Here is a 14,529-nt window from a genome sequence, read left to right on the forward strand (position 1 = left end):
TAAAATGATACTCGTGAAGAGTGTGCTTTTTAGCTCAAGTAGATACATGAGACTAAATGGGCAGCTCCGGCTGGAAGTGAGATGAGAAGGCAGAGGGTCAGGAGCTGGTTGAATGGACATGGGAAATCCAGGGTAGAAAGGAGGAGAATATTGTCACAGTATAGGGAGAGCAACTAGGGTCACAACTACTTATAAATTTTTGTATGAGAGACTAATGTAAATTGTAAACTTTCACTTAAAGCACAACAATAAAAAAAAAAGAATTTATTGTAAAATTAGGTTGATATACAATTCCCCTTAGTCTTTCTTTAAAGAGTTTAATTCTAAAACACACTTTCTCCTCACTTATTGACGTGGTTCAGTTCCAAACACCAGGTTGTTATGCGAAATCAGTATTATGCAAAAATGGAGGACAACTACATCATTACATAGCTGCCAAGTTACATCATTACATAACTGCTAAATTACCTCGTTACATGGCTGCCAAGTTACATTATTACATAGCTGCCAGATTATATCATTAGGTAACTGCCAAACCACTGAGAATCATGGCCCAGCCAAGTTGATACTTAACCTTAACTATCAAAGCCAGCGTTACTCTCGCCACCCACCTCAGTGATAGTTACTGCCAGGCATACATCGTTAATGCACAAACTAGTCAGATAGTAGATTTTTTACTGTTGTCGTAAATGCAAAGTGTCACATAACAAGATAGTTGATAAGTGAGGAGAAGGTGTATTTTTTAAGGTCTTACCATGTCTTGGTTCCTGTATCAGTGGAAATATATTAATCTTTATGTTAACCTTTGAAGAGGTGCAATATAAGCTGACTCAGATGCACAAAAATCTTTCTTAGGACTTCAGCCCATTTGAGTAAGAATCATTAGAGCTAGTCGTCAATGAGTTACCATGTGTATTTGGAACTTCATTAGTAGGGTATCTTACAGGTAGCCTAAATTCATAATGCTGTAATAAATGACTCAGATTTCCTTTATTTTCTATTTTTCAGTATAAAATTTTTAAACTGTCTTCATCATCAGGTATTATGTTCTTGGACTAAAAAAGAGCATTGGCCTGTCATTTATTCAGCTTATATTTATTAATGACTACTGAGCATTAAGGAGCCCTGGTGGCACAGTGGTTAAAGCACTCGACTGCTAACCTAAAGGTCAGCATTTCAAATCCACCAGCTGGTCTGTAGGAGAAAGATGTGGCAGTCTGCTTCTGTAAAGATTTACAGCCTTGGAAACCCTGTTTAGCAGTTCCACTCTGTCCTGTAGGGTCACTGTGAGTTGGGATTGACTCATCGGCAGTGGGTTTGGTTTTTTGATGTTTGCCTGAGCGTTAGATGGTCATTAATGATACAGAATTAACAAAGGCTTCCTAAGTACATGGACAAGTCTCAGGAGAAAGAATTAGTGTCTATAAAGGTGTCTGTGATGTAGTGGAAGAGCACTAGATCAGCATAAGATCATTTAAACTTAGTTCTATCTAGCAGTTACTTGTTGCTTGGGTGTTGAGTTATTGAATCACATTAAGCTTCAGTTTCCTAATGCATAAAATGAGGTTAGTAATACCTACTACAAGGAGCCTTGGTGGCACAGTGGTTAAAGTGCTCGGCTGCTAACCAAGAGGTTCGTGGTTCAAACCCACCAGCTGCTCTGCTGAAGAAAGATGTGGCAGTCTGCTTCTGTAAAGATTACAGCATTGGAAGCCGTATGGGCCGGTTCTACTCTGTCCTATAGGGTCACTGAGTTGGAACCAACTTGATAGCAGTTGGTTTTGTTTTGTTTTATTTTTTAATACCTACTAAAGGCTGCTTACAAGGATTAAGTGAGGGGTAATGTATGTGACAACACATTGAGTGCACATATTAAATGCACCCAAATGTGAAATTTGAATCTAAAAATGTATTTTGGTATTTCTCATATTTTAACTTTGATTTTCTTACAGCATTTTGAAAAGGAAAAGGTGTCTTCCTCAAAAGAGCTGAAGCATGTTCATGCAAAAAGCGAATCAAGTAAACCTGCCAGGAGACTTTCAGAGTCTATGCATTCAGCTGATGAGAACAAAAGTGAATCCAAAGTAGAAAGAGAACATAAAAGACGGACATCTACCCCTGTTGTGGTAGAAGGAGCGCAGGAAGAGACTGACGTGAGAGATGGAAAAAGGCAAGTGGAACGTTCAGAAATTGGCACAGAAGAACCACAGAAACAGAAAAGCACACTTAAAAACGAAAGGCATCTAAAGAAGGATGATTCTGAGACACCACATTCGAAGAGCCTACCTAAGAAAGAGGTGAAATCCTCCAAGGAGAAGCCTGAGAAGGAGAAAACTCTGTCAGAAGACAAATTGTCTGTGAAGCATAAATATAAAGGTGACAGTGTACATAAAACAGGTGATGAGGCTGAGCTTCATTCTTCTGAGAAAGGTTTAAAAGCAGATGAAAATATTCAAAAGCAAAGTCAGCAAACAAAGCTTTTTTCAGATGATAAAGCTGACCGAAAAAGTAAACATAGGAATGAAAGGAAATTATCAGTTTTGGGCAAAGATGGTAAGCCAGTTTCTGAATATATTATAAAATCAGATGAGAATGTTCGTAAAGAAAACAATAAAAAAGAGAGACACGTGTCAGCCGAGAAAACTAAAGCAGAGCACAAATCAAGAAGATCAAGTGATTCTAAAGTTCAGAAAGAGACTCTGAGTTCCAAGCAACATGGTATCACATTACAAAAAAGAAGTGAAAGTTATTCAGAAGATAAGTGTGATATGGACTCAACCAATTTAGATATTAATTTAAAACCAGAAGAGGCTGTTCACAAAGAAAAGCGAAGAACAAAGAGCTTGTTAGAAGAGAGACTTGTGTTAAAATCTAAATCAAAAAGTCAAGGCAAACAGTTAAAAGGGATTGAAATAGAATTACAAGAAAGTGTCACAAAACAGGCGACCACCCCTAAACCTGACAAGGAGAAGAACACTGAAGAAAGTGACTCAGATAAACAGCGAAAGTCTAAAAGTGAGGACAAACCTTGTGAAGAAGCTGGAGTCGAGTCTGTGTTGGAGAGTGCTTCTTCTTCAGCACACACTGCACAGAAAGATTCCAGTCACAGAGCTAAGTTATCACTAGCAAAGGAGAAATATAAGGGTGATAAAGATTCAAGCTCCTCCAGACTTGAGAGAAGATTATCAGATGGGCACAAAAGCAGAAGCTTAAAGCATAGTGGTAAGGATGTGAAGAAGAGGGAAGAAAATAAATCAGATGACAAGGATGGTAAAGAAGTTGACAGTAACCATGAAAAGGCCAAAGGGAATAGTTTAGTGGAAAAGAAATTAAGTAGGAGGTTGTATGAAAATCGAAGAGGAAGCTTATCACAAGAAGTGACCAAAGGAGAAGAAAAATTAGCAGCAAACACTTTGGGCACTTCCAGTATTTCCTCCCTTCAGAGACCAAAAAAAAGTGGCGATGCCACATTGATACCCAAACAAGAGCCAATGGAAGTTGATTCTGAGTCATCCGTTGAAAATGTTTCTATAGTATCTAAAACCCAAGACAGCAGCAATAATGGTTCTCAGCAAGATACTGACTCTGAGAATGTTATGAAACAAAAAACTACATCTACACTTCTAAAAGAAGAATTAAGAACTTCCACAGTAGATTTAAGAACAGCAGCCTTAGCCTGTAAGTCAGGACGCGGAATGGTTCTTGGTAATTCTGAAAAGCACGCTGGCCACAAAAGCACTCTGACCAAGAAAGTTCACATCCAAAGTGCTGTTTCCAAACCGAATCCTGAGGAGAAAGAAGCCATTCAGCAAGGAACTCATGAAATGAATGTAGACTGTGAAACTAGTCATAGAATGTTACCTAGTGCCCCATCAGAAAATGATAGTATACAAAAGAATTTGAAAAACATGTCCAAACCCACTGAAGAACATGTTGCTCAAGGAGATGCTGCTCTTGAACATTCCACAAATTCAGACCCCTCACCGCCCTTAAGCTCAGTGACTGTTGTGCCTCAGAAGGGGCCTCATGATTCAGATGTAATTCCTTTAGCTAACAAAAGAACTGTTTTAGAAAGTGGTGCAGCTAGCACCTCACTTCTGGACCACTCTGCTATCCCTAATCAAAGTTTGACTCTTGGGGACTCAGAAGTCCCTCAGACAAGTGACAGCAAAGAAGATGGTGAAGGTTCCACGGTAGATACACCAACAAAAGCAAGCATAGATAGCATAAGACACATTCCGGAAGATTCTCAGACTGCTTTATTGCACAGTAAACAAGGAAAAGTAAATAAGCCTCATGGTAGCAAGTCAACGGACATGGCTGTGGGAAACGCAGATGTTAACAAAGAAGTTGTCTTAACAGACATGGCCAAGAAAGAAAGTGATTTAATCACAAAGCCCAGTTTAAAGGAGAACATTAGATCTACAGTAGATAATGGCAAAAAGGATGGCGTTGCTGTTGATCATGTGGTAGGCATAACTACAGAAAAAGATGCTGAAAGTATTGAACTTACCGAAAAAATAAGCATAAATAGAGGCCCAGGTGAAATGGAAAACCTATCTATTGATGGTGAAAGGAGGAATGAAAACAGTGAAGTAGACACCAGTGCTGGAGGTGATAACGCATCCTCTGTTTTACACCAAAGGAATGAAACAGCTGAGAATGTGACAGCTGGGTCTGGTAGACCAGAAAAGACTTTTATTGCCACTAGTACTGAAGGGAAGGACAAAGCTGTTACCTTAAGCTCAGTAAAGACGGGGGCTGCCACGACTACCTCTTCAGAAACAGGAGACAGTGAGGTGGCTTTGCCTTGCACAAGCATTGAGGCAGACGAAGGCTTCGTAACAGGTGCCTGCTCCAGAAACAACCGTCTTCATGTTGGGGCAGAACCCAGTGAGTGTACTGTATTTGCTGCAGCTGAAGAAGGTGGGGGTGTTGTCACAGAGGGATTTGCTGAGAGTGAAACTTTCCTTACGAGCACCAAGGAAGGAGAAAGTGGAGAGTGTACCATGGCTGAATCTGAAGAAAGAACAGCAGCTCCAGTGACTGTCCACATAGGTAAAATTGAGGATAATGTGAACAGTGTTGGAACAGAAGAAAAAGATGATGCTGTAACCAGTGCTGGCTCTGAAGAAAAATGTGACGGTTCTTCAAATAGAGACTCTGAAATAGTTGAAGGAACTGTTACATTTATTAGTGAAGTTGAAAGTGATGGAGCAGTAACAAGTGCTGGAACAGAAATAAGAGAAGGATCCTTAAGCAGTGAAGAGGTAGAGGAATTCCAGAAAATTATGACAAGACTGGGCCCCAAAAAGGAAACTGAGGGCACTGTGACATGCACAGTAGCAGAAGGAAGAAGTGATAACTTTGTTATCTGCTCAGTAACTGGTGCAGGGCCACAGGAGGAGCGCATGGTCACAGGTGCAAATGTGGTACTGGTAGATAATGATGGCCCACCTGCAACAAGTGCCAACCAAGAAGGAGATGGTTCAGTGAATGACGGTACAGAAGGTGAAAGTGCAGTCACCAGCACAGGAATAACAGAAGAAGATGGAGAGGGGCCAGCAAGTTGCATAGGTTCAGAAGAGAGCAGCGAAGGCTTTGCTCTGAGTTCTGAATCAGAAGAAAATGGAGAGAATGCAATGGACAGCACAGTAGCCAAAGAAGTCACTAATGTGCCATTAGTCGCTGCTGCTGGTCCTTGTGATGACGAAGGCATTGTAACCAGCACAGGTGCAAAAGAGGAGGATGATGAAGGTGAGGGTATTGTAACTAGTACCGGAAGAGGAAATGAAATTGGACATGCTTCAACATGCACAGAAATAGAAGAAAGTGAAGGGGCATTGATTTGCGAAAGTGCAGAAGGGAACAGTCAGATTGGTACTGCAGTAGAACATGTGGAAGCTGAGGCAGGAGCGGCCATCGTAAACGCAAATGAAAGCAATGTTGATAGCATGAGTGGTGCAGGGAAGGAAATTAAAGATACAGAGATCTGCTCAAGTGCTAAAGGGTTTGTAGAAAGCAGTGTGACCAGTGCAGTTTCAGGAAAGGGTGAAGTGGCACCAGTTCCTGAAGCTTGTGAGGGTCCCATGACTAGTGCAGCTTCAGATCAAAGTGACAGTCAGTTCACCAGGAAGGAAAAAGTTGAAGATGCCACCATTTCCACTGGCATGGTTGGGGGCAGTTATGAAGTTCTTATATCTGGTGCCGTTCCAGAATGTGAAGTTGATCACACATCAAGTGAAAAAGAAGATGAGGGCTTCATAACCTCTGTAGAAAATGAAGAGTGTGATGGTCTCATGGCTACTACAGCCAGTGATGGTATTACCAACCAGAATAGTTTAGCTGGGGGTAAAAGTCAAGGAAAAGGCTTGATGATTTCCACCAGTACAACAAATGATTACACCACTCAGCTAAGCATGATTGTAAATGTGGAAGAAGGCCATTCAAGTGCTCTGAGAACTGGAGAAAATGTGGAAGATGCTAGAATAAATGTGGAAGAATTTGAGGCCCCCATGCCCAGTGCAGTTTCGGATGAAGGCCAGCCCACTGCTACTAGAAATGAAGAGAAAGATGAGTGCGCCATGATTTCCACAAGCATAGGGGAAGAGTTCGAAGTGCCTATTTCTAGTGTGACAACCATCAAATCTGCTGAAAGTCAACAACTAGATGCAACAGTTGAAGAAAGAGACAAAGGTCCTTCAGAAAGCTCTGAGGACTTTGAGGCACCTATGCCCAGTGCACCCACAGAAGTTGAAAGTCCTCTTGCCTCAACCAGCAAGGAAGAAAAAGATGAATGTGCCCTCATTTCCACAAGCATAGCAGAAGAATGTGAGGCCTCTATTTCTGGTGTAGCTGTTGAAAGTGAAAACGAGCGATCTGTTACAGTCATGGAAGAAAAAGATGGGAGTGCTATCATCTCAACCAGCTCAGTAGAGGACTGTGAAGGCCCCGTGTCCAGTGCAGCCCCCCAGGAGGAAGTCCACCCATCTGTCACACCAGCAGAAGAGATCAGTGACACTGCCATGATTTCCACAAGCACCTCCGAGGGATGTGAAGCGATCATGATTAGTGCTGTCCTGCAGGATGAGGATCAGCCCACGATTGCACGAGTGGAGGACTTGAGTGACACTGCCATCATCTCTACTAGCACAGCAGAATGTGCACTGATCGTCGCCAGCCTGGACAGACATGAAGAGAATCGGCTCACTGCAAACAACCCAGAAGGAAACGATTACCTACCAGCATTGTCAGCTGCAAAGGTAAGCAAGCGTGCTGTCCCTACGCCCAGCCTAATTGCAGAGCATAGCCATCAGTGTCCCGAGCCTTTCACAGGAGGAAAAGAAGTGGACCCTATGATGGCAGGAAGCACCAAGGAGGGGCATGAGAGCACATCCATCAGCATGCTGTCTGCAGCAGGAGGCCAGCCAAGTGCTGCAGTTGTAGGAGAAAAAGACAGACATGGCGAGGACTGTTCTGGCAAGGTCCCATTTGCAGAAAGAGGACAACGTGAGAATGCTTTGAGCCTCGTAAACACAGGAGACAGGAATGTACCATTGAGCTCTGTTCAGAGAGAAGATAAAAGCCAGGAGGCCGGCATGGCAGGGAGTAGCAGCACAGCAAGTTATTCAACCAGAAGGGACTTAAAGATAAGTGCTTGCTCCCTCCTCAATCTGCAGGGACCGGAAGAAGCATCTGGGCAGATGGCTGAGGACTCCTCTGTCAGTATTCATTGCTTGACAGTAGTAAATACCAGTACTAAAAAAGCTAACCTGCCAGATACCCAAGACGCTGCAGCAGGCCAACCAGGGCCTGAGGACCACTTGAAAACCACCACCACCGAATGTATCAATGGGCAAGAGTCAGAAATCGCTCCTTCCAGTGCAACAATCCTCCCAGCTGCCAATGATGTAGCTTTGTCCACTCCAAAAAGTGAGCAAGACTTGACTGTGAAGAGTGACCCTAGTGGCAAACGGACTGCTGAAGCTTCTAGTGGGAAAACGGGAGATGGAAATGGCATGACCAAATCATTACAAGAGGAAGGAGACCTATTTCTGGTCACCGTTTCTTCTGAAGGAAATGTGTGTGAAATAGGTGAGAATGTGTTTCTAATAAGTAAATTTTAAAGTTTTCCAAAGGTACACAGAGCTCATGTAAGACAGCCTTCCAAAACATGGTTTGTTTTCAGAATGATATCAATGTAAATGTTTTTCTTAGATAACTTAGATAACTTAGATAACTTGGAAGTCAAGCTTCTCTAAATTATACTCATGTTTAAAAGCTTAAAACCTTAGACCCATTTCTCAGGTGCAAGGAAAGAAGAGGCAGGAGCTGGGGGATAGTAAGGGTCCACTAGCTAGTTGGTGTCTACATAACTGGGGCAAACTTCTAACCCTCCCTGACCCTCAGGTTTCTTATCTTAACATAATGAAGGATACCTTCCAACAACTCTGAGAGAATTATTTTTTATCACTCACATTTCACAAATGAGGAAGTAGGTTCAGAGAGTTGAAATAACTTGCATGGCACTTGGGTGCCTATTAGAAACAAAACTTCTGAGCCTCGGTTTTCTGTTTTATCAAATGGGGAGACGAGACAAAAACAAGCATCTTTCTGACCCCAGTCTGACATTATAGATTTGCAGGATGCATCAGTTAAGTCTGGTTGGCTACTTCTAATCAAGAGAGCATATTAATTTTTTTTAAGTTTATTTTTCAGTTAGAATGAGTTTGTTTGAGAGAGAAAAGAAACTTGTTGACTCCTGACAGATTTCAGAGAGTGCTGGTCTTGTTAGAATAGGTGGTAACTCTCAAAGGTCTAGCCTTTGACCACAACCATTCACTATGCCACCCAACTTCAGGTACTTTCTACTGGGTACAGTGCAAGGCCGTGGGGATGCAGAGATCAACTAACATGACGAGAAGGTGGAAGTGTTAGAAGCGGGCAGTGATATTGTAAAGTGATGAGCGCTGAGGAGGGGGTGAAGCACAGGATGCTGTACGAACTTAGGGAGCACAGAGGCTGGACTTAAAGGGGTCAGGGGACTTGATCTCTTTTGCGCTTTGGCTTTGTAAATGGTGGCATCCTGGACTTTTAAACTGGAACAGACCTTAGATATGATCTAGTCCAGCTCTAGGCACCTAAGGCCAGTAGATTTAGTCCTGTTTATTATAGAGACTCCCTGGATGGTTCAGATGGTTAAGCCCTCAGCTGCTAACTACAAGGTTGGCTGTTTGAGTTCATCCAGACATGGCCCGGAAGGAAGGCCTGGCTGTCTGTTTCCAAAAACTCAACTGTTGAAAGCCACATGGAACACAGTTCTACTCTGACACACATGGGGTCACATTGAGTCAGAATCAACTCAACTGCAACTGGTTTGGTTTTGGTTGTCATAGGAACTCAGGTAGGAAATGTTCCGAAGGTTGGAATAGGTAACTTTAAATTTTTCTGTTGATTTCGGCCTGGGGTAAATTGAGTGTTCTGAAAGTTTGTATGACTAGGTCATTGCAACAGGCTACTTCCCTCTACCCCACCCCCATTTTTTTTGTTTTGTTTTTGTTTATCCTTGAAGGAGATTGGCTTTTAGCAAGGAAAAGACTACAGCTTTCTGGAGAGAGGAAGGGCTTTCTTGGGAGGTTTATACATGGGCAGATGAGGGAAACTGGAGAAGCAACAAACAGAAGGACAAGGGAGAGAGAAAAGACACATGACCAGGGTAGAACTGAGTCTCCATCAGGGAAAATTCCACTTGCATTTTTGTCTGCCTTACAGTTTTTTAGCTTTATTTTCAATTTTGCTGTGTTAGCGTGAAGCAAGTAGAGTGAACCTATTCATAAATCAGCTTCTTTATTGAGAATATACCTCAGTGACCCAGAATTTTTGCTTTTAGGGAAAAACCTGGTGCCAATCACCATAGATAAATACTTAGAAATAAGATATCTCTACAAATAATATTTTATCATTCTTCCTGGGCAGCCATCTTTCTATGCAAGCATGAAATGGTTTTACCCCTAGAAAATGAGTAAATGGCCCCTGCCGCTTAGCCAAGATCCTTTCTATGCCACATATTCCTTTTTATTATTTCCTACTGACAGCAAAAGGAAACAACAGAGAAAGGGGGCTTGACATGCCTGGTAACAGCATTCCATTACCTTTTGATTCAGAATGTATTTTATAAGTGAAGTCTTAAATTGGATTAATGGTTTGAATTTCATTAGGCAATGAAGAGTCTCCACCGCATGCTTTGGGAGGATTGGAACTGAAAACCAACTTGAAAACTGAGGTATGGCTGATGATTCAGTTATGCTGAACTGTAAATGGTGTAAGTACCATTTCACCATATGCACATATGTATACTTAAGCGATATATAGCTCTTGTTCTCATGGTACTTAAGACACTTAAGTATTGTCACATCCTGATGGGGGTGGGGTGAAGCTAAGAACCTCAATAGTAAAGTAAATAATACTGTCATCCATTCCATTTACTTAAGCCAGAAATCTAGAAGTCACTCTCAGTTCCTCACTGTCACCCCACATTTAGTTTATCACCAGCTCTTGTATGTCCATTTCCAAAGTAGACCTTGAACACATCTATTTCACTCAATTTCTGCAGCTACAACCCTGTGCTAACCCACTACTTCAGTAGCTTCCCCATTAGGCTTTGACTTCCCCTCGAGCCCCTCCTCTAGTCTGTGATTCACATAGCAGTGAGAGTAAGCTTTAGAGACGTAAATGAGGTGGAGTCATTGCTTAAAGTTTTTGGTAGCTTCCCACTGCACTAAGAATAAAATGTAGACTTTTTTCCCATGGCCTCTGTGCCTTATATAATTTAGACTCCATGCCCTCTTTCCAACTTCATCTGTGGCACCCTCAGAGTATATTTGATAAGATAGCAGTAAATGGGCTATGAACAATGCAGAGGAGATAGAACTTACCCAGCAGGGGCAATGAGCGGGCAGACGAGAAGGCTTGCCAAGGAGGACGCTTGAGTTGAATTTTGAAAGTAGAATGGGAGTTTGCCAGAGGAGAAAGGAAAACGAGTCTTCCTGGCAAAGGGAGCAGCGTGTTCTAGGCACAGAGAGGGGAGGGCCCGTGGTGTGGCCCAGGCACTGCAGTGGGTCAGAGTGCTCTGGGGTGAGACTTAAGCTTCGAAAGGGAGGGGGACCCGATCGTGAAGGACCTTGTGCTGTGCTAAGCTGGACTTTTACTTTGAAAGCAGTAGGAGGGCCATTGATGGATGAAATATGAAATTAGATTGATTTTTTTGTTTGTTTTTAAAGTCTAGCAAGTATTCATTTTTTAAATTTTGCACAGACTTGAAAGTATACTTTTATATTGTTACAAGATGTTGATTTTTTTGTTTCTTTAATTGACTTGAGGTCAGTCTTGCCTTCTTCTTGTGAAAGCCTCAGTTAATTTACCTCTCTGGTGCTTTGGATTTTTTAGACACTTGAGCCTTCAGAGGAGGAGAAAACTGAAATTCTAGCACCACCAGAAAGTGCCTGTGTGGAAAAACAGAGTGGAGTCGGTAAGCTCCTTTTAGGAGTTGTTCAGATTTTTTTATATTTTTTCTTGCATGTGTCTTACCTTTTTTTGCAGCTTAAGTGGTGATTTAGTGGTAGAAGTCCCACCTACCATGTGGGAGACCTGGGTTTGATTCCCAGCCAGTGTACTTCATGCACAGCCGTCACCCATCTGTCAGTGGAGGCTTATGTGTTGCTATGATGCTGAACAGGTTTCAGCGGAGCTTCCAGGCTAAGATGGACTAGGAAGATAAGCGTGGTGATTTGAAAAGCAGCCAGCAAAAACCCTGTGAATCAACCAATCATGGGAATGGTGTAGTACCAGGCAGCATTTTGTTCTGTTGTGTGTGGAGTCTCCATGAGTTGGGAGCCGACTCGATGGAAGCTACCAACAACAGCATTTGTAGTAAAACAGACAGGCTATATGAATTTACCTCTCACTTTTTGAAATAGGTTAAAGAAGATTCTTTACTATGACATTTTTAACATTTTTTCTCATTAAATGCCAATCAAATTTTATGTTTAAATTTGTTATCTCCAAGTAATTGTGGCAAAAAGAGAGTAGTTTTGGAGCAAACTCTTGCTGTATTCCATAAAAATGTTTTTCCAGTGCCCTTTCTGCCCTTCCAGGTTCTGTTGTTGTTAGGTGCTGTTGAGCAAGTTCTGACTCAGCGACTCTGTTTACAGCAGAACGAAACACCACCCGGTCCTCTGCCATCCTCACAATCGTTGTTACGTTTGAACCCATTGTTGCAGCCACTGTGTCATTCCATCTGTTGAGGGTCTTCTTCTCTTTCTTCGACCTTCTACCAAGCATGATATCCGTCTCTCTGTAGCCCATGCTCTCACTTCTTTAAACCATTCACTCTTGGCCCTTGGACTCTGACTTTTGCTTCAGTGACTCCAGTGAAATTACTCTCACCTTGCATAGCCTCTTCTTCGTCCTGATCCTGCTCAGCCATGCTGTAGCAACACACTATCATCAACTGCAGATTTTTTTATAGAAGTAAAGACCTGAGAGCCAAGTATCAGAAAGGACTGTGGCAGCACCTCTTAAACCTTTTGGTCTCAGAACCACTTTACATTCTTTTTTTTTTTTTTTTTTTTAAATTGTGATTTGGGTGAAAGTTTACAGAGCCAATTAGTTTCTCATTAAACAGTTAATACATAAATTGTTTTGTGACATTGGTTGCTGGCCCCATGACATGTCAACACTCTCCCCTTCTCCACCCCAGGTTCCTTATTTCCATTCGTCCGGTTTTCCTGTCTCTTCCTGCTTTCTTATCTTTCCTTTTGGGCTGGCGTACCCATTAGTCTCATACATATGATTGAACTATGAAGCATGACCATCACATGTGTTATCGTTGGCCCTATATACCTGTCTGATATTTAGCTGAAGGGTGACCTTCAGGAGTGACTTCAGTACTGAGGTAAAAGAGTGCCCAGGACCATACTGTTGGTGTTTCCTCAGTCTCTGTCAGACAGCAAGCCTGGTCTTTTGTACGTGTGAATTTGAATTTTGTTTTACGTTTTTGTCCTGCTCGGTCCAGGACCCTCTATTGTGATCCCTGCCAGAGCAGTTGGTGGTGGTAATCAGTGGTAATCAGGTACCATCTAGTTACAGGCTCAGTCTGGAGGTTGCGATAGTTGTGGTCCATTAGTCCTTTGGACTCGTCTTTCCCTTATGTCTTTGGTCTTCTTTATTTTCCTTTGCTCCAGCCAGGATGGGAACAGTAGATGTATCTTAATATGGCCGCTTGCAGGCTTTTGAGACCCCACTCACTACTCACCACAGTCGGTTGTAGGACATTTTCTTTATATACAATGTTATGCCAGTTGAGCTAGATGTCCCCTGAGACTCTGGACTCCAGCTCTCAGCCCAGCAGCTCGGTCTCTCAGGGAGTTTGAACGTGTCCGTGAAGCTTCTGTGACTTTGCCCTGGTCAGATTGTGCTGACTTCCCCAGTATTGTGTACTGTCTTACCCTTCACCAAAGTTACCACTTATTTATTGTCTAGTTAGTGTTTTTCCCTCCCCATCCCTCCTTCCTTCGTAACCATCAAAGATTGTTTCTTTCTGTGTGGAAACATTTTCATGTGTTTTTATAATAGTGATCTCATACAGTATTAATCCTTTTGTGATTGACTTATTTCATTCAGCATAATGCCCTCCAGGTTCATCCATATTGTGAGATGTTTTGCAGATTCATCATTTGTTCTTTATTGTCGGGTAGTATTCCGTTGTGTGTATGTACCATAGTTTGTTTATCCATTCATCTGTTGATGGGCGCTTAGGTTGTTTCCATCATTTTGCTGTTGTGAATAATGCTTTAATGAACATGAGTATGCGCATGTCTATTCATGTGACAGGCTCTTATTTCTCTAGGATATATTCCTAGGAGTGGGATTGCTGGATTGTATGGTATTTCTATTTCTAGCTTTTTAAGGAAGCACCATATCCTTTTCCAAAATGGTTGTATCAATTTGTATTCCCACCAGCAGTGCATAAGAGTTCCAGTCTTCTCGCAAACTCTCCAACATTTGTTATTTTCTGTATTTTTGATTTGTGCCAGTAATGTCGGGGTGAGATGGTATTTCATTGTAGTTTTGATTTGCATTTCTCTAATGGCTAGTGATCTTAAGCATTTCTTTGTGTATCTGTTAGCCACCTGAATGTCTTCCTTGGTGAAGTGCCTGTTCATATCCTTTGCCCATTTCTTAATTGAATTATTTGTCTTTTTACTGTAGAGGTGTTGGATTTTCCTGTAGATTTTAGAGATTAGACCTTTGTCAGATACTTCATAGCTAAAAGTTTTTTCCCAGTCTATAGGTTCTCTTTTTACTCTTTTGATGAAGTCTTTTGATGAGCATAAGTGTTTAATTTTTACAAGATCCCATTTATCTAGCTGATCTTTTGGTGTTTATGTATTGTTAATTATGGTTTGTATCTTGTTTATGCTATATACTAGGGCCTCTAGTGTTGACTCTACTTTTTTTTTCCATGATCTT

At 41.9% G+C, this 14,529-nt stretch overlaps 1 protein-coding gene across 10 annotated transcripts in view; it reads left to right on the plus strand.

The window, feature by feature from the left end:
- The window catches only part of BOD1L1 (biorientation of chromosomes in cell division 1 like 1), a 79,668-nt gene that overhangs the window by 34,223 nt on the left and 30,916 nt on the right, over positions 1–14,529 (plus strand). For 8 of the 10 annotated variants that reach the window (XM_023742787.1, XM_023742786.1, XM_023742788.1 and 5 more), the window contains 3 exons: positions 1,953–8,094; positions 10,218–10,282; positions 11,446–11,527. In XM_023742787.1, the coding sequence (XP_023598555.1) occupies positions 1,953–8,094; positions 10,218–10,282; positions 11,446–11,527 (6,289 nt within the window). The remainder of the gene's footprint in view (positions 1–1,952; positions 8,095–10,217; positions 10,283–11,445; positions 11,528–14,529) is intronic. The other 2 variants (XR_002825949.1, XM_023742793.1) reach the window with 1 other exon arrangement.

Source organism: Trichechus manatus, unplaced genomic scaffold (assembly GCF_000243295.1).
Source record: "Trichechus manatus latirostris isolate Lorelei unplaced genomic scaffold, TriManLat1.0 scaffold00218, whole genome shotgun sequence".
Classification (NCBI taxonomy): Eukaryota; Metazoa; Chordata; class Mammalia; order Sirenia; family Trichechidae; genus Trichechus; species Trichechus manatus.